Raw genomic sequence first — 20,833 nt, 5'->3', positions numbered from 1 at the left:
TGTTTATACAGCAATACTTGACTGGCATTACTAGTGTAAGGTATCCCTTTTGCCAAAACTATGAAATAAAACATTAATAGTAAAGGATTTACTTTTCAATGGCAATATTTAGTGACATTGATCATAGTAATACAGAAACAAAATATTGTTTTACTGAAAAGAAATTTTCTTTAAATATCTATGAATGGTACACAGCCACAGAACACCTTAGCGACAACAAACTTGTTTATTTATTATATTTTTTGGAAAACTATCTGGAATGACAAGGAATGATCAATTATATAATAAATTTAAGTTGTCGAATAGCTTCAATTCCCTGCCTAATTTTGAAGCAAAAATAATTACACTTCCTCTCAATTTTATTATTTACAAATTAGCATTTAAGGAAACCCTGCCTAAAAGACAATCAAAACTACGATAAGAATGATACTTTTTTGTAGCAGCATAAAACAAGTTCACATTTTGGGAAACATACACCTGGCTTTTATTCATATAATGAATGAAAAGATAGCATGCAATATTACTGATAAATGCACATCCTCACCATCAAGTTAATTCATGCCAGGAAAAGTAGCAACTGTTCCCTAAGGACCCTCATATCAAGAGGATGAATGTAACAGGATAACAAGCAGCATGTTCTCACATCAAAGGGAGGACAGTGCAAAGAGAGATGCTATTCATATGACACACAGCAGTGGATCAGTCCCCCTGCTGGGCCTTCTCCTGTATCCTTGGAGAAGGACCAGGGCCCCACAGGTGAAATCTCGCCCTTTTAAAAACCATCGGGGGAGGGGGGGATGACGACGATGACAAGGGGAGTTGAAGGAGGTTGGTTATTTTCCAGTAATGTCCACAAAGTTTCTGTGACAGATAGTTATGCTTACTGAAGCATGTATACATACACCAAGCACAGTTAAGGTCTACTATGCAAGTCAAATTAGATGCGTCTTATGTTTGTCATAAGATTTCCGGCTCTTAATAGAAATGAATACCAATAAGAAAGTGTTTTATAAAAGCTGACTTCCAAAAATTTTATTAAAAGGTTAAAGAACAACACATCTTTAAGTTACGATTTTTGTTGCAGAGGAACAGGCCTTATAGGACTTACTTTCCTATACCTTAAAGAAAAAAACAAAAAAAAACCCCACCAAAAAAACCCCACAAAAAAAAAAAAACAAAACAAAACCACACAACTGCTTCTTGAAAAACCACACAAAAATTCCTCTAGGGCTTCTGTAAAGTGAGCATGGTAAGAAAAGAATTTGAAAAAGAGTAGTTTCTCATGTATCTCAACTATAGTGGCCTGAAGAATACTGTAATTAAGTTTCTGTCACAAACATCAGATACTAACAACTGCTTTCTGTGGAGCTTACTCCTAAAACATGTCTTATTTCTAAATTCAGGCTTACAAAACAAAACAAAACAAAACACGCCCAAAACCCAACAACAACAACAAAAATCAAACATGTCTGTGTCTTGATAAAAACTTAGTGTTTTAGAAAACACTATAAAGGTACCAAATCTTCAAATAATAAAAAAATTACATGAATCTTGAGAATGAATTAAAATAAACAGTGTACTGCAAGAATATGTAGAATCTATATAGAGAGGTTGGGCTAGATAACTTCCAGAGATGCCTTCCAACCTGAATTATCCTATGATCCTACTATTAGGAGGCACAAGATCACAATTAATTGTAATCATATATACCCTAAATGAAATAAGAAAAATGAGAACTATTACTCATGGAAGTGGAAGTTGAACTATATACAATATAATGAGATTATAGTATAAAACCAATCTCTGGAAAAAACTGTAACTAGGAATAATGTGATAAACTTAACTGCTAGTCATGAAAGGCAAACACTATATGCATGGTAAACTGAAAACTATTCTCATGATAGCTTCATAACATAGACTATGTGCAAACCTAAATTATGAAAGGGCTCTATCTTAGCATTGATAACACATCTGTTTTTGTAACTTGTGACATGTCACCAACTAAGCAGGAAAAACAATCACTGAATATAGGAATATTCAAAGTAGTTTTCACAAGCAGGGACAAGAGATGTTTTTTTCCTCTAAGAGGCTGGTTAAGGTAAGTGATGCAATCATTTCAAGATGCACAACACACCATTTCACCCATCACTGAAGCGCTACGGCTCTGAATGAAGTGCTGTAAAACAGATAAATATAAAATGCCAAATCCAAAAGCAATGTGGCTTAAATAATACAGACACTAGATAAGAAGATGCAGATTAGGTTACAGAATGTACAGTAAACAGAAGGTACATAGAAGTGTAAGATAAAGTATAGTCAAATTCTCACCCCCCTTTCCCTACACAGTGCATTATCATCTTGTCTTTCTAACTGCTTTTCTTGATACAAAGCCTGTCCTTTGTAAAATGCTTTCATCCAACATTTCTGAATATAGTCTAAGAATATGCAGTCTGAGATTATCCAATTTCACAGTCAACTTCAATAAATTTCTTTGCCCCGCAAAGAGATGTAATAGTATTCCATACAGAAAAAAGAATCTCAATTAAAAAACTTCAGCATTACCAAGAAGCCGCTGGCATGATATATTCATGCAATTTGACAAGGGAAAAAAAAAAAAAGCAAACCGGCAACAAAAAAACAGCTTACAAAATTATACTACAGAGTCTATTTAGTCTATTCTATTGAAAGGCTAGTAGATAGGTTGAATGCTGAGCCTGCTCCTTTTGAAACAATATCATAACTGTTATGAAAGAGCTATTCAAATACTTCCCATGGAAGAATGAGATTACTACTACTTGAAATTAAAATGACCTAAGAATTTTTCCATTTTTCAAAGACAACTTAGGAAACTCAGGAAAACTTCTCTAAGTAAGCTAGCATTTTGTCTAGGAGATCAGAGACTTCAGAGAGTCTAGGAGACCAGCTGAATAAATCAATTTTGCAGGTATCCAGAAGTAATCATTTCAACACTGACTGATGTGTCACTAATATTTCTGTTTTCAAAGCCTTCAGGAAGATATTTACATCAAATTCTTCTCAAGAGCTTTGGACACACTCATAATCTGAAGCACATTTGTTCAAATTACAATAGTCAGACTGTTACTGAATTATTTTCCTTGCCTTAAGATGTTCAGAATATTACAATTAAGGAAATTTTTTTACTCTAGTCATGTGATCAATTGTTTTCAAGATAAACAGTGAGATTTCACTATTACAAAATATCTGAAACTTAGTTTCCTCTCACTCACCTAGTGTATTATGCAGCACTTGCAAAATATTTCCAAAATTTTTGTTACTTCAAATTCTTCAAATTATTCAGCTTGCCCAAATTCCTGGTTTAAAATATTATTTACTAAAAAAATTTTACTACTCTTACTATTGCAGCAGCATCACCTACAGTGTACAAAGTGAACCAACAAAACAATTGAGAAGAAAAACCTATATTACAAAATAACTATAAGCAATGTTTCTTATGTGCTAGAAAATTAGTTGCAATGAATCATTAAAGACATGCATGCAAAGTCCAAAATAACCAGTGATACAAGAATTTGTTGTACCTGAGCAGCTCCCAACACTGTTTTTATCATGTGACAAGGTAAGCTGACTTTCAGAAGAACAATCAACACAACATACCCAGCCTCTGTAGCAATAAGAGAAATTAAATAAACTTGTTTAAAAATAGTAAGTTAGTCTAAGTGAGCATCTCTTTAGATCTTGTTATAAAGGCTCCTTAGCTATTCTTTAAAAGGTATGTGCATGACAAATATCTGATTCATGCATATGTCACTGCAAATTCTAAAACTGTGGGGGAAGTGAGTCAAAGAAATATGATTATACAATTCCCATAACCTGAAACGTGAATATTAATGATGAATTATTTGCATTGTCTCAATTGCCTTACATCACATGAACGTCAAACCCACTTATGCATATCTGTCCCTCCTTCAAAGCGAGTAGTTCAGTTTGATGTGTCATCAAAAGCAGAATTAGTAATGTTCTAAATACTAGTTTGTTTTTTTTAAAGAAAGCTTTATATTTATCATTTTCAGATACTAGCTCTGCTATGCAATAAAAAGCTTATAGGAATCTCAGCTGTGGTACTTCACGATTGACACTAAGCACTCTGCCTGCGCATGCAGAAAACAAACACTTCTCTCTGATAAAGCACAGATTACTAATCTTATTTAACATTTGGGATAGGTTTGTTGTTTACTATACATGTGAATCATCCCCTAGATCTTAGGCACCACAGGTTACTCTAGAGCTTATTTAGAATTTTAAGAAGAAAATCATACTATTACAGCAGTATTTACCTTCAAAAGTCCTTCTTAAGCTAAATCACATTTAGACAAGGGGAGGGTTAAAATTCTTTTCTTTCAGCATAGCTGTGGCACAAAGTCAAGCTGGAGGCAAGTCCCTACTGGGGCCAACGTTGTTTAACACCTTCATTAATGACCTGGATGCTGGGACAGAGTGTGCCCTCAGCAAGTTCACAGACAATACAAAACTGGGGAGCAGCTGATACACCGGATGGTTGCGGTGCCATTCAGAGGGACCTGGACAGGCTGGAGAACTGGACTCAGATGAATCCCTTGAAGTTCAACAAGGGGAAATGGAAAGTCCTGCATCTGGGGAGGAACAGCCCCAGGCACCCATACATGCTGGGGGCTGGAAAATAGCTCTATGGAGAAGGGTCTGGGAGTCCTGGTGGACAACAAGCTGACCACGAGCAAGCAATGCACCCTTGGCGGCAAAGAAAGCCAACAGCATCTTGAACTGCATTTGAAAGAGCATTGCCAATGGGTCACTGCCAACATTGCCCAGAGGGGTTGTGGAGTCTCCATCTCTGTAGATATTCAAAACCTGACTGGAAATGGACCTAGGCAACCTGTTCTAGCCGACCTTCCTAGAGCTAGAGGGAAGCAGTTGTACCACTTGAGAAATTGGTACTGTTGATACTGTTTGGCAACAACTGTTGCTTATGATACAGTGGTTGATAAAGTGGTCAGCCACGACAACCTGACAACAGGACAAGATAAAAACATCAGCCCAAGGAAAGCAAAGTCATGCTTAAATAATCAGATAGAAGGAAGACAGATTGGATGGAAATGTCACTGAAGAGGATGGATAATCCATTCTTTACCGCTTACATACATGAGGGTACATATGGAAGGGTATCTGTGTCAGCAGCAGCTGACACTGAAATATTCTATATAACTGAAAGCAATAAATAAAGACACAAATATTCCTACTCAGCTGACACTAGGACCACTCAGCACAATTTCTACTGACTGAAGTAAGAACTTGCTGGGAGGAGAGGGGTCCCCATACTAATCTCAGTGTGGAACCATACAAGACATCTACCAGAGGAAATACTACTTCCAGTAATATTAAAATGAAATAGTCTCCAAAACAAGTCCTCACTGGCTCCAGATCCGAGACCTAGAATCCCAACAATCTAGCTTGTGTATTTCTGAAAAAAACTGTTTTACACACATATCAAAGCAGTCATTTCCACTAGTGGAATGAGCATTTCATTATTCTAGGACAGCAACATCAGTCTGTTCACAATAAACATTGACATGGTGTTTCTGTTCCCCTCCCTGCCCCCTTATCAGATTTGAGGTTTGGAAAATACTGTTTGCAGCCAGTGCTAGGTACTTTAACATTAAGAATATGATATATCCAATAGAAGGAAAAAAAACAGGACCTTGATACTGTGATTTGTTCCAGATTGGGCAGACAGCTATACCAAGAATCTCCCAAATATAAAGTAAAATAAAAATTAATTTAAAAAAAAAAAGGGGGGGGGAGCGTTAGAACTGGACAAAACAGACATATGAAGAGAGAAAAGTCTTCTAACATTTACCTTACACATACATGTGTTCTTTGTATCTAGTCTCATTATCTAACTGTCGCTATTTTCAATGGCTTATGTTTCTTAATATTAGTCTAATTACTTCTTAATTACTTCTTAAAATTAAACTTGGTGTTGTCCTAAGTTCAGCTCACTGATATTCTTTCCTCTGGAGCTGTAACAGTGGTTTTACTAATATTTTACACTCTCACTGTTAACACTTAAAACAAAAACCACAAACCCACTGAATTTGTCAGAAAACCTTCCAAAGTTTTTTTCAGCTTAAATTCAACTAAAGTCCATGGGATTTTTAATCCTAAATCACTTATGTTCTGAAAACTAAACTACTTGAAAATTACTACTTCTTGTATGCAGAATCTTTTATTCCCTTGTTCCACTGCTGTTACTTTTTATGACACTTTCAGTGCTTCTTACCGTGCCAAGGCTTGAACTTTTGTGGCATGTCGCTCTTCCTGTTCTGCTACTTTCCTTCTCCAGTTGTCCATTTCCTGCCTTAGCACTGCAGAATGCTCCATCTCTCCATCAAGCAGATTTCTGAGAGATCTGGAAGAAGGCAGCAGCCTCTATTAGAACACAGCAAACACTACCTAGTAATTAGAGGATATTCTACGAATCACAGAGTAGGTTGCCTGAATGATACCATTAATGTCATCCCAAAATTTCATTATTCAATGTAATAAATTCACCTGATTTGATTATACAAAGATATGAAAAGCTACAAGGAAAAAAGACCCAATCAAAACAGTTGTAAGTGCTTACTATTAATTTGTACTACAATTTCATCAGCATACCCAAAGCAGAACCTATTATGGTATCTACTCTACCACCACACACAAAGAATTTATAATAGAAAACAGCTTATAACCTGGTCTCAGTGCTTCAGTACAAATCCATATATCTCAGGAATAATCTATAAGCAATATATTTACTAGCAAGAGCAGGAGACAGGTAGGGGTCTTGTCTCTACTGAGAGCACTGCCATAGACCTCTGTGTAAAATCTTTGATGAGATAGCAAAGTCAGTATGATGCATAATGGTAAAATGCAAAGCATCCTGGTCCTTCTGCCAAAAAACACAAAGCTGAATGGGGAAATAACTTGCAATTATGGGAATGCAGAGGATAAGAGGCAGGAAAATGGGATCAATTGGTAGTCTCAACATTAAAAAAAAAACAAAAAACAATCATATCTATAGAAAAATGTAAATTACCAAGATAGCCCTACTACGGCAAAACAACAGTATGTCTTGAATACATTTGTATTTTAATTCATCTAATGATATGTTCCAATAGACTAAATAAATACAAAGTAGGTTTGATAGCATTTTAAATAAGCAACTTATCATTTTTACATCCTTGTTTTGCCCCAAGTGAACATAAAGACACTCACAAATTACAGCCACCTTCAGAGTAACATTGTTAACCATCCTACATCACTTCTGCACCGGAAGGGGAAAAAAGGAGATTTTTATGAATATTTGTATAAGGACAAACTTTTATTCATTTGGAAATCTATCTTAAAAGATCTTAATCTTTTGGCTATAACTTTTAGTTTTGAAAAAACTAAAACTGGTAAAAGCTCCCAAGATACAAAGAGCTATATATGATTCAAATTCAAAGGAAGGAGTTGACCTGCAAACATTACCCTTCAATATCAACAGTTGAATATTGAAGTATTAAGCTTACCTTTCACAGAAAAGTAATATATACATCAAAAAGATTACACGAAGATTATGCATAGCTTTACACAAAGGACAGTTTCTATTAGAGAACAGATTTTTTTTAAATTATAGTGTCTCTTGACTAGAAAAAGAAAACTACCTATTCTGTTCTTCCAGTTCATCCTTTCTGTTCATCATGGCCACGATAGCTTGACGAAGCTCATCTAAAGAGAAGGGACAAAACCAGATAAATTTCTGCATGTGTTTTTGCTCATTTCAGATCCAAAAGTCATGTACATAGTGGCACTAATTCAGCAACATGCTTAAGATGATGCCAACATCATTTGCTACTCAGCAAAGCACATAAAAATGCTCTCAATCTCATCACTAATTTGAGCAATCTTTGAAAAATAGTATTATTTAACACAGTATCAGAAATATTGATCAAATCAAATTAGTCTGCATCTGGCTTTAATACAAATGTTTACAAGTTTGCCTGTGGCTGCAGCTGTTTTGTTTTAATCACAGATGTATGGGACAACGCACCTTTTCACTACATGCATATTAATGAGATACACTGTTACTTGTTTAACTTCTTCAAATTGCTTGTTTTCCTTGCTATAAATTCTGACACAGGAAATATAACAGTGAGACCAGAGCAGAGATAATGTCATTGATTCTTCATGGCATTTCTTCTCAAGCTCAGTCTCAAAGATGATGGGATCTCTGAATCTTGTAATTTCCTATAAAAACCTTTTTATTTCCTATAAGCACCTTAAAAAAATACTTCTGTCATTACATCAAGAATAAAAATTAAAAAAAAAAAATTATTACAGAATTTTAGAATTTTTAAAGACTTCTTTAGGTTTAACAGTGATACCAGAGTAGCCGAATACCATACAGTAAAGTGTCAGCTCAAGGTGCTGCCTCACCTGGAGTCCTTCTGCTACTATGAAGGTTTTACCATATAACTGTACAGCTGTACTATTACTATTTACTATAAATTTACAGAAAAATATTAGGAGTTAATAATCTAATCTAAAACAGATTCTGACTTCCAGATGTTGCATGAATACATGAAATACAACAAGTCTTCAAAGATTTGAATACCTTCTAGCAAATATCAGGATGGATACGTGTCCTAAACTAGATTTTTTTAAAAATTTCATTAACAATTTCACGTACCTTAATCAATAATTTTATGAGAGCTTCTGCAGGGACACAACATTAAAACATCCCTTCCAACAGTTAAATGAAATGCTCCTATGTTGATATATAATAAACCAGCCAATTGTGTTCTGCAAGTATTCAAAGCAGATGTCAGCAAATTTTTTGTGCTTTTACTGAAACCATAGTAACAGAACTGATATTATTTAATTTCTTCATTGCCATTGGACAACTTTTTTTCCCTTTACATTCAGTTCACTGATTTACCCATATCTTTCTTAATATTTTCTATAGTTACAGAAATTTTTGCCAGTTCTAAAAAAAACTTAACATTTTCCTGCAGACCAGAGTAAGTCTGCCAAATTCTAGTAGTGGACAAAATGTGAAAGTTTTTACTATGTCAATCAAATGTATCAGTCAGTACAGACACCACAATTCCAGTCTGGCATTGGTAATCTGCTGGTAAATCCCCCCTTGCAGGATTCAGCAGGGTTCTCATATCACTTGAAATCAAGTCAATCCAATTCCTTCATGCTAGATTTTGTCCAAAGCATTTCTGCTTCTTTGGCCATGGAGAAAGTAGACAATTATTTTCCTATCCATTCCACATTACAACTTGAGAACTAATTGACATTAGCAAGAAACATTTCAGTAGGTCATTAGAGGGATTTTGCACTCCAATAACTCAGCACAGAAAGAATAATTATTTTTCTGCAGTAACTTAGCATCTTTATGTGAGTTCTCTATACAACTTTCAAAAAAAAAAAAAGTAAATTTCCAAACCTTGTAGGAAAGCCAACAGTGAAATTTGTGGGTATTAAATACCAACACACATTAAAAACAAACAAACCAACAAAAAAATCTGGAAACTTCTGCTTTCTCCCTTGATAATATTACTCGCATTCAAAACCAAAGCTGTGATTACATGGCTACTTTAATCAGTTTTCCTAAGACTGTGCTTTCAGCAAAAAGGACAGTCCAGCTTGCCTTACCCATCATTGCTACCACCTCCCTTGTTCTGGCATTCTGGCACTGGTGTTTATACACACAGTGTCCTAGCAGTAACTGATCCAGCTCAAAATTGGTTTTGTTTTTTTTTTTAATGTTGGGCTACTTTTCAGACGAGCTGCCAAGTGATCTTCCTGATGAGTTTAATACTGTTGCTGGCACAAGACACATAGCAGAAAGCAGTCAGGGCAGAACAGACCACCTTTTTAGTCAACAAGATGCAATATAAAAGGCAGAATACCCTTTTTGGCAAGAGTAAAGTTCATATTGCATTGAAGTGACCAGGTAACCACTGCAATTTACATAGCAATTGTAGAAAAACTTAGAATGGAAAGATTATGTATGACAAAATATGCTGTGCTCCATTATGTTCATGACTATTTTTCAAAAGATGGTCTATCATAGCTTCTATTGACTAGCATTGATGGGGGGGGGGGACGGGGGGACGGACACGACACGGGCCAAAAAACCACCAAATCCTACATTCTCAGATGTAAGTATTTTATTTAGCTATAAAATATCAAACTTGATGATCATGAAACTCAAAACATTATTAGCATTCTTTCAGTCATGATGAGACATTGCTACTTTGAGGGCAGATTGGAAGGGTTGGGGGTTTTGAGGGTTTTTTGTTTGGGTTATTTTGTGGTTTGTTGTTGGGGTTTTTTGGCAGTGGAAAATTGGTGGGTTGTAACAGTCCTGAAAAAAATAATACGTAGTGTTATGAAAATAGACCACAATTCATCAGGCTATCTGTGAAAAAAAAAAAATGTGTTCTAAGGATGAGGAAAATAGAATAATCCAGTAAGTGTTCAAGCCTTGTACAAGTATACAACAGAAGCAAAATACATCCATAGCAAGCTTTCAGTACAGTAGCACTCTGTAACAAAATAACGATCTTTAACTAGAAAGTTGAATTCAGAATCCCCCTCAAGAAAGCATTAAGCCAATGGCATTTTAAATATTTCAAGAGTGTCATTAAAATATGATAATGCACAATCTGAGTTAGTTGCTATTATTTCTCTGACTCTGAATAAATTAAAGCCATTGCTACTCAGACAAGTTATTTTAGTGCTGGCTCTGCACTTACGCTGGGGTGACTACTCTACAGTAATTGCCTGTATGCATACTCTGTTTAAATGTGTACTGATTTATTAACATTTAAACAGTGAAGCTATTAGAAATTGCCTCCATTTTTCCAATTTTACCAGCCTATTCAAATTGTAACCTTAACTTGCCTAATAACTTTATCTTCTTTCCCTTATTCCACCCAGAATCTTCTACATGAGGGCTGAAATCCCATCTTCCCTTGCTCCCCTCTCCAACACACATGTAAGCAACCAGAGCATGAAAGCAAGATTCTGTTAAAGACCATGGTTTGCATAAAAGAAGAAAAAAGCCTCTTGAAATAAAAGATGTTAAAATGCTTTTTATTTCCATTTGCCTCATTTCTTCCGAGTTATGGATGTGACAATACTGTAGGGACATAGCAAAGCAGAAACTCCAAATTTCATTATCACATATAAGATAAAAATCAATGCTTAATTTAGGGCCACAAAAGCAAACACACTTCATACTCAGTATTTCTTGCTAATTTAGTTCAACTATGGATAGCAGCGGAGATGTGGAAGAAAGCATCAACACAAACAACTAGTCTGGGCTAAGAGCCCAGGGTTCCAAGAAGGCTTGTACAGCCTGTGCTTTCCCTAGCAGCAATATTGCTTCATTGTTATACCTATGTTATTTCTTCTTGAAGTGATGAGTATTAAGGAGTCATATTTTCTATCAATTACTCAAAACAAACACAAGAATTATATAGTTTATCATCAACACTTCTTTAACCTCTCCATCCACCGTAAACATAAAGGAGTCGAACATTCACTAGTGTAATTAAATAAATAGAAAGTTACCAAGAAAAAGAAAAATCAGAAACTTTTAATTTCATGATCTTTTGATGAAAGTAACTGAATATAACTAAAAGGACACCGTCCTATTTAATTCAGGCATAACATTCAAAACTTTCAAAAATCTTAATTTCTTACTCTCACTTATGCTTCTTGAAAAATTTTAGCAGCATGTCAGAACAGTCAGCTGAATGAAAACAAAGTAAATCCAGCATCATACACTGTGGCAGGTTCACTTCAAATCTGCCAGAACATCCACAGTTCATAAGCTTTCGTCTGTGTGTTATGCTTCCCTCTGAGAGCAGTGTATGGCCATAACCTAATTTTTTCAGCAGACTTATGTCTCATTCATCGTGTGGGTTAGAAAAAGTAATAAATTAAAAAAAAAAAAAATCAGGGTTGTAGCAGCAACCATAAATTTGGCATTTTGTGACTTCTGGACTTCATAACCTCAATCCCCCCCCCCCCTTTTTTTTTTTTTAAATAAAACAGTGGGTAGATGACCAAGTATACCCACTTCAGAAAACTGTTTGATGTTAGAGTTTATGTTCCTACGTCTGAACTGCTTTGTGCTTGATATGTCATTTGCATTCGGTAAAGTAACATTAATGGAAAGAGATACACTACTGTTATTAAGGATCAGCATTGAACACCAACATATCTAAAATTCAAGTGATAATCAGAGTTTCAGAAAGACAGATATAATAAGATGACTAGCGAAGTCTTTCAAATTATATAATCTTAAGAGATATTTTTGCAACAACTTCTTAAAAAAAGGATTCCCATATGCAAACCAAGAATTTCAAACCAGGCCTTTCCTTATCAGTGAAAAAAGATAACATGAAAAAAATCACGGAATGTGTTAATTAAATTTTTCATATTAAACCTCACTTTTTAAAACGCCAAAAATTATCTTTCATTGTTGACATTAATCTGTAGTGCCTAATAACTAACAGAGCAAATATTTGCTCTAAAACATTTTTTAATTCACTTGCATACTACATGCAAAATCTAGCTTCTATAAGCTTTTATAAGGTCACATTCAGAGCATTAAATATATAAAAAAGTGCCATGCTTTAAGAAACACCTGTCAATTTCCCAGCAACCTCCAGAAAAGTCATAAGTTTCACAACTCTTCTGCTGTTTAGCCAAAGATTGGATAAGTATGATTTGCAATCACCTCTTATGAAGAATGAGCTGTAAGTGAAATCATCTCTCAGTGTACACAAGGTCATGCAGCACTCCTCTGCAATCCTGCAGATAGAATATCAGGGTGGGCTGGGAGCAGTCTACAGGAATGATTTTTTTTATTTTCCTGAGTGCAAATTTACACAGATATTTTCAGAGACAAATAAAACTTCCAGCAGACTAGTTACATCTTAAATCAGAAGCCTGACCTTTAAAGACATGCTCCCTAAGCTGCCTGCATGAACATTGGCTATTAAGGCTTTATTTAGTGCTCCAAAATCTTGTAAATATTATCCTGTCACGTCACTATTAATAAGGCAAATTTTGGTAGGAAACAAATTCGACAATATAGTGTTGACCTTCTACTTTATAGAAGGGTCCTGACAAAAAAAAAGTCTGTAAGATGAACTGCAGCTTTCTTCTCAGTGATGAAATTTACACACCCTCTTTCAACAGCTCTGCTTTCAGAGAAGTCATAATAATTTAGTACCTGTCAGTGACCGGTGGCAACAAAGTTACAGAACAGGTCAGAAGCTATTTGGAGGATAGAGAAAATACAAAAACGTACACCTTATTTAGTTACACACACAGGATAAAAATATAATATGTAGGTTTGATTATTCAGTAAAGTTCTTCAGTGGTCATGAAAAACTGGGGGCTTTCTCAAGAATGTATGAAAAAATACAGAATAATGTGCAATGTTACAACCTTTGCTAACCTTTGTGGTTAAGCCCAACTTTAAAAACCGAAGAAAATTATAGTGCAAAAACTAAGTTCCCAATTATTTACTAAAAATAGCACTATAATCAAAGAACCTTGTAAAGAAGGACACAAGTAGCATCCTTATAAAATGAAAGTTTTGGAACTTCCTTTTTTTCCACTGCAAAAACAAAATGGGGAGACTTGTGCTGGTAGGACAGATTTTTCTGGTGTAAAACAATGCTGAAAACATAATCTTCCAATGACGATAACTGGAGCAGAAATAAAGTTGTCTGTGATTCAAATATGACAAGATAAATACGATTTTTTTAAAAGCTGGAAAATGACATAATGGAATAGGCGCATAAATATAAAACTTCTGACAAACTTAACTCTTCATAAAATTGGTTGTAAGACATAATGATCTGTAAAGTAGGGCAAGTTTTCATATGATGTCTTAACACACAGCGGAACACTATGGATTAGGATTTCTCAAGTGGTATTAGCAATTTTTTTGAGATGTACCTGCTGCTAAGTTAACCTATACCTTACAAATGCATGGGACAAATTCAGGAAAACCATTCAAAATGGCAGAGATTTTAAATTACAGCTTCTCATAACATAAGTTGCTACCCTGCATACCAAAAGAACCGAGAAAAGGTTAGTACTATACTAGTAAATTGGAAAGGAAGCAGGAAAAGAATAGATTAAAAAAAATTCATTTCAGGCTTTGTCTTCAGAATTAAGAAGCACAAAAATCTAGTCACTGGAGACCTCAGAGCTTTTCTCACTGCACTACTGCATTCCATTTTTCTTGTCTGATGTGTTAGAATTAGTTGCTATGCAACCAAGCTATAAGCCTCACCATTTAATAATTCTTCTGCTAATTGCAAGAGAGAAAAAGAGCTTCAGTGTCTGGCTTTGTCATAGCACTGAATTCTTCCTGTATGGAGTATCTACGACCAGTAACAATGAACTTGAAAAAAGCATTTTTATTGAATGTATCTGGGATCAGCTGTGATAAAGGTATTAACTTATATATATAGTCAGCTGAATTTTTATTATAATGATAATTAGATTATTTACTAAGTGTTCTACTGGCTTTATAGATTGTTTTGATATGCTTCCCCACCTCCTTCCACCAGAACCTTCTCTGAAATAGGAAACTAATGACAGCGTGTATGCTTCTGTTGACCCTGTGGTTCATTTCACTTACAAATTGCTAAGTATCAACAACTGAAAATCTCGAGATTTACTTTCTAGTGTACAGCTGTCTTAACTACACATAGGAACTAACTGAGCAACTGAAGGAAACCAATTGCGGCCCCTGCTGGTACCTAATACACCTACGAAACAATAAAATCAGAAAGTTTTCCATTAAAATTCTGTTACTGAAAAAATAAAATAAAAATGTAAGAACGAAAGGATATCGTAGTAATAACATGAGCAGAGAATATCCAGTGACCAAAGTATCACAGTAACTATCAACGGTAACTCCATCTACACCTTCAATTATCTCACTTAAAAGTCTCAAACTAGTTTCCCACTTCGTAAAGAACTTTGTAAGAAAGGATTTTTCAGCTTTGTAAAGCTCAGTCAGCAGACCCATGCCAGAGCCTGAAACAATACCCAGCAAAAATGCATGGTCTACCTTCCTTAACATATGTTGACACAGGTATCGTTTGAATGTGACATTAGAACATGAGATTAGAATAACTTAAGGGATCATGCATTTTGATTATTTCATGAATCAATTTCACAAAAGAATTTTGGCTGCATCACTTCTAACTTCCCAAATGTCATCATTTAAAATCTGTATATATTTAAATTTATAAAAAGGAACAGACAAACACACATCCCAGAGCTTTAGGATGCAAGCCATATCCACCAGTTCAGTTACAAAACTTTCTGTACAGTGAGGAAAATAAAACCATATTGGCTTACATGTTTAGACAGCTAGTCAGTTTAAGAACCAAAACTTTGTTCTACAAGTTTATGTGAAGAAAAAGATTAAAGATGGGGTAAACAAACTGCCTGTACTTTTACTAATCTCTTTCTACAGCAAAGGCTATTTTATCCTGTCCGGCTAAACTCTTCACACCACTGAAAATATGACTGTCCTCCACCTTAATCTTAACTAAAGTTTTTGTTTATGAAAGCCTATATTTGTATTTGGAGCAGATTTCCACATCAAAACCACAGACTGAGCGTACATAGAAAGAGTTCTGGGTTTGTTTGGGTATTTTTCCAACTAGGCATTAATGAAAGCGGGCAAAATATGTAAGATCACATCAGAACCAACCATTAGTGTTTTCAGAGCTTGCAGAGATTAAAAGATGTTAATCAAATTAAATCATTATTGTTTATTTAACTATTCAAGCCACATCTAGTATAAGGATGACATTAGCTTCCATTAGCTTAGAGAAGCTAATGTCATACCAGTTGCAATGAACTATAACCTGCGATCTGCCAATTCAAAAACCATTTTAGAGCAGCCATTTCTAATTTCACGAGCACTTCAGAAATTAAGTGCTGTATGCCTCTCTAAACACATGTTACTGAAATAAAAGTAGAAATGAAGAGTTATAGGACTTTCAAAGTTAATTCCATCAATCTAGATACGTCAAGAAAATACTTACTAATCGTCATGGATTCTGGCACAGTGGCTGAAGGCAACATACTGCTTAAAGTATTCACTTGAGCTGGAGGACTGACTTCCACTCTAGTCATAAAAGCACAATATCATCAACAAATGACAACAAAATCCTGATTTCAAAACTCAACAAAAAAGCATTCCAGAAACTAGAATTGTCATCATATTCACCCATATTCAATCAACTTATGTTTAATTATCCTTTTAATGTATCTGTTGTGAGTCTGATTTAAGAACACACACAAAATATCGAAATCAACAGGCCATAGAGAACACAGTAAAAAATACCATAAAAACCAACATAATACCTATTTTCAAAACCAGGAGGCTAAGTCTGCCTGTTATTTGACAGGACTATGTAACTTCAAGATAATTAAGAAAAGTTCAATATAAGAAACTATGCAAAAAGGGAAGTGTAGGTTTTTGTGTTTGTCTTTCCAAACATTTGCAAAAGTACCCTGATAAATAGTTTGTTTTCCAGTACTGAGTAGCTATGCATTACGTAACAGTAACAAGTTAGCAGCTACAGGGTGAAGATTTTTTTCTTTTAAGAAAAATGTATTTGACACGTACCTGTAAGGAAGATCAGGTCTTCTTGGAACCAGTTCTACCGCATGAATAACCTGTTCATGCCCCTCCCCATTCTCCAAGTTATCTAAAGTAGAATGCACAAGCATTAGCTTTCTTCAGTTAACAGTAGTTAAAAAATAAAATAAAATAAAACCAAAACCAGAACGAAGGTAGTTACATTTTTAACTAGAAATACTCATCTTTTAGTAAAGACTTTAAAGACTTTAAATTCTTTCTCCAAGGTTGGCTTCTGCATATTCACCTTGAATGCCAGCAGGATTGTAAAGTCCCTTTGGAACACAGCCATCAGTTTAGAAAAAAATTAGTATTGCACAACTAAATTGTAATTTAGATGTATATTTTACATTGATAACAATGTTGCAAAGCTATGAAGAGACTTCTTACTGAAGTTATTTTTGCAAGCCACAGGAGTTTAACCACCGCATGGCATCTGAGACTCATTACAAATCTGTTTGTGACTTGCAGGAAAAGAATTTGTGGTTAGTCCCCAGTATGTGAAACCTTGCAAAGACACCAGTCCTTTATGCATTCCCAGCAGAGCACCATGGTTTTTCTCTGGCTTCTTATACCTATGTACCAAACATCAGGAATCAAGACAGATGAGGTATTTTTTAAAAAGCATTGATAATATGCATCTGTCCACAGATCCACAACTGTCAGGATCAAAATATACACATCACTGGGCCTGTCATTAAGGTAGGTCAAGTGGAAGGAAACAAAAATCACATTTTATTGCTGTTTTCTGTATCTCACTACGTAAGGGTTACAAAGTTACCATAAAACAATCCTAAAATAATGAGTTAAAACAGCACAGAATTTAAAAAGCAGGAATTCTAGGAAAAATGTTAATAGGAATTAGAGTTATGTCAGAATGTCTATGGAGGAGAAAGTTCATTTTTTAAGCTGTAGAGTTTACTGAAGCTCAGTTCCTAAAATGCATACTCTATTTTTGTTCCAAGCAACTGAATTTTTATTCAGGCTTTCTCATCTCTAGGTACATGGAGATATGATACACACTGGCACATCCCTGAAGCACTGCAACAGACTAAAACTGAAAACACTCATATTAACGTACAACACTATAGATTAAGCTGTAATCTATCTCAAATATATATGTCTTGTTATTTACCTGTATTACGACCTATAAACCAAAATATTGGGTTAAGCTATATATTTTACAAGAGCTCACTACGCATGTTTTAGCAAAAATGTTGTCATGATAACAATGAGCTTGCCAGTTACTGGGCTGAACTGCCCCCAGAAAAAGCTAACCCACATTCCCTCTGGTATCATTCATCTAGCAAAAGTGTAACTTCCAAAGTCAAGGAAACAACTGCCTAAGGCAGCTTTCAATCTCATCAAATTGTCATTATGGCTGGGGAGAGGGTGGCCGTACCCATGCGTATCACTCTCCCTAACTGGTTGACATTTGGGTTGTATGATGGGCCTTTTAGTCAAGACTGCCTGCACACTCTGTCAGTTCAGGATGTTCAGAAGGGCCCAGTGACAGCATGGGAAGTTGAAATCAGGAAATCAGACAGCAGAATCTGTGTTGCTGTTTCCTGTAACTGATGAACACTCCTTTCACCAGCCCAATGCCATATCATTCTGGCTTGCATGCTGGACCATAGGGTTTACCACTGTCCTAGTTTCAGCTGGGATAGAGTTAACTGTCTTCCTAGTAGCTGGTACGGTGCTATGTTTTGAGTTCAGTATGTAAAGAATGTTGATAACACTGATGTTTTCAGTTGTTGTAAAACAGTGTTTAGACTAATGTCAAGGATTTTTCGGCTTCTCATGCCCAGCCAGCGAGAAAGCTGGAGGGGCACAAGAAGTTGGCACAGGACACAGCCAGGGCACCTGACCCAAAGTGGCCAACGGTGTATTCCATACCATGTGACGTCCCATCCAGTATAGGAACTGGGAAGTGAGGGCGGGGAATCGCGGCTCAGGGACTAGCTCAGTGTCAGTCGGCGGGTGGTGAGCAATTGCACTGCGCATCATTTGTACATTCCAATCCTTTCATTATTGCTGTTGTCATTTTATTAATGTTATCATTATTAGTTTCTTCTTTTCTGTTCTATTAAACCGTTCTTATCTCAACCCGCAGGTTTTGCTTCTTTTTTCCTGATTTTCTCCCCCATCCCACTGGATGGGGGGGAGGGAGTGAGCGGCTGCGTGGTGCTTAGTTGCTGGCTGGGATTAAACCACGACAACCACAAAGACAAAGAGGGGCAGGAGGAGAACTGAAAATACCTGTATACTGTGCCGGAAGGGAACTGAATGGGCCTGTTGTTGCTCATCTGTAATAGTCTGAGCATTGTCTTTGTCGTGGTTTAACCCCAGCCAGCAACTAAACACCACGCAGCCGCCCACTCACTCCCCCCCACCCAGTGGGATGGGGGAGAAAATCGGGAAAAGAAGCAAAACCCGTGGGTTGAGATAAGAACGGTTTAATAGAACAGAAAAGAAGAAACTAATAATGATAATGATAACACTAATAAAATGACAACAGCAATAATGAAAGCATTGGAATGTACAAATGATGCGCAGTGCAATTGCTCACCACCCGCCAACCGACACCCAGCCAGTCCCCGAGCGGCAAATCCCTACCCCCCACTTCCCCGTTCCTATACTGGATGGGACGTCACATGGTATGGAATACACCGTTGGCCACTTTGGGTCAGGTGCCCTGGCTGTGTCCTGTGCCAACTTCTTGTGCCCCTCCAGCTTTCTCACTGGCTGGGCATGAGAAGCTGAAAAATCCTTGACATTAGTCTAAACACTATTTTACAACAACTGAAAACATCAGTGTTATCAACATTCTTCGCTCTGAACTCAAAACATAGCACTGTACCAGCTACTAGGAAGACAGTTAACTCTATCCCAGCTGAAACCAGGACAGTCTTCAAAACAGTTCCAAGATGAAGCAAGATGAAAAAAGGGTCTTTGGTATCTCCTTAGTAAAAGTAAGCCCCTGTTATACTTACTGTTGTCCTCTCTGGTCATCTGTCTCCAGTACTAAGTCTTGGCTTGGTCTCCTGACTTTTGATTTCAGCTACAAACCCCGAGCTCTAGCTCCTGATGCCTCATGATGTCTGACTGGCTACTAACTCCCACAGCTCAACTGTGAGCTCCCATTCCACACACCCCATCCCCCATAAACAGGAACATTTACTTGTATTCCAGATTTCAATCTGTTGCAGTCAGCAAACACTTATAAATCTATGGACTTTTTCTAACAGTTTCTGTATACAATTTAAGAGAACACTATGCCACAAACAACATAATGTTTTCTAAATCCATTCCTTCATAAATTGAAAAATGTGGGAGCACAAGAAAAAAAAAAAATGAAAATTTACTCTTTTTTTTTTTTTTTTTTTCTCCAACAACCGGTATTTCTTAAGAGGTACCTCTTAAAATACAGCAGAGGGCAGTACAGCATTATTTTACGATTCACTTTATTTTTATCACTGAACTTAGAGAACTGAATTACACTTTTTCATAGGCCTTCAATCAACAGTCCATTTAAACTCTTGGCACATGTAATGCAAAAAATAGGAAATATTTTATAATTAAAACATTATTTGAATGCCACTGAGAAGTTTTTAAGTGGTCACTGAAATGAGAATGCATACCCAAAGGTTTATAAAAGCAATTTTTTATGAACAACTAGCAAAATACTAACGGGGGATAGAGCAGGTGGGAGGGTTGGGGGGTGGTGGAAGTTTTTGGTTTGGTTTTGGTACTGATACAGATACTGGAAAAGCACCAGGTCTTCTCTTCCATACCTTTGACCATTTTCATCATGTAGATCTTGCTTCAAGATCTCCAAATGGTCCACATCATTCTTGAAGGGCAAGTAACCCAAACTGCATACAATACTGCAGCTGAGGTCCTATCAGAGCCAACTGAGCATAAATTTACAAATGACACTTTCATTTATGCATGTCTGTATGAAGTGTGCTTTTACTGCAGAAACATGGCACTGCTAATTCACTATCAGCTTGTGACCCACTATGGTGGGTCTCCTGCAGAAAATGACTTGAGTATACTGGCAGATGAAAAATGAGATGAGCCAGCAAC

At 36.1% G+C, this 20,833-nt stretch overlaps 1 protein-coding gene across 5 annotated transcripts in view; it reads right to left on the bottom strand.

Annotated features, from left to right (window-relative positions):
• SNX29 (sorting nexin 29) overlaps window positions 1-20,833 on the bottom strand; it is a 114,347-nt gene that overhangs the window by 68,569 nt on the left and 24,945 nt on the right. For all 5 annotated transcript variants that reach the window (XR_008232894.1, XR_008232895.1, XM_052773439.1 and 2 more), the window contains exons 10-13: window positions 16,730-16,811; window positions 16,143-16,225; window positions 7,698-7,761; window positions 6,293-6,421 (exon numbers count right to left, since the gene is read on the bottom strand). Coding sequence is in view for 3 of the 5 variants with exons in the window: in XM_052773439.1 (XP_052629399.1) it covers window positions 6,293-6,421; window positions 7,698-7,761; window positions 16,143-16,225; window positions 16,730-16,811 (358 nt within the window). In the remaining 2 variants the exon portion in view is untranslated. The remainder of the gene's footprint in view (window positions 1-6,292; window positions 6,422-7,697; window positions 7,762-16,142; window positions 16,226-16,729; window positions 16,812-20,833) is intronic.

Source organism: Harpia harpyja, chromosome 21 (assembly GCF_026419915.1).
Source record: "Harpia harpyja isolate bHarHar1 chromosome 21, bHarHar1 primary haplotype, whole genome shotgun sequence".
Taxonomy (NCBI): domain Eukaryota; kingdom Metazoa; phylum Chordata; class Aves; order Accipitriformes; family Accipitridae; genus Harpia; species Harpia harpyja.
The sequence above is the reverse complement of the archived record's forward strand: the minus strand, read 5'-3'. Positions and strand labels throughout refer to the sequence as shown.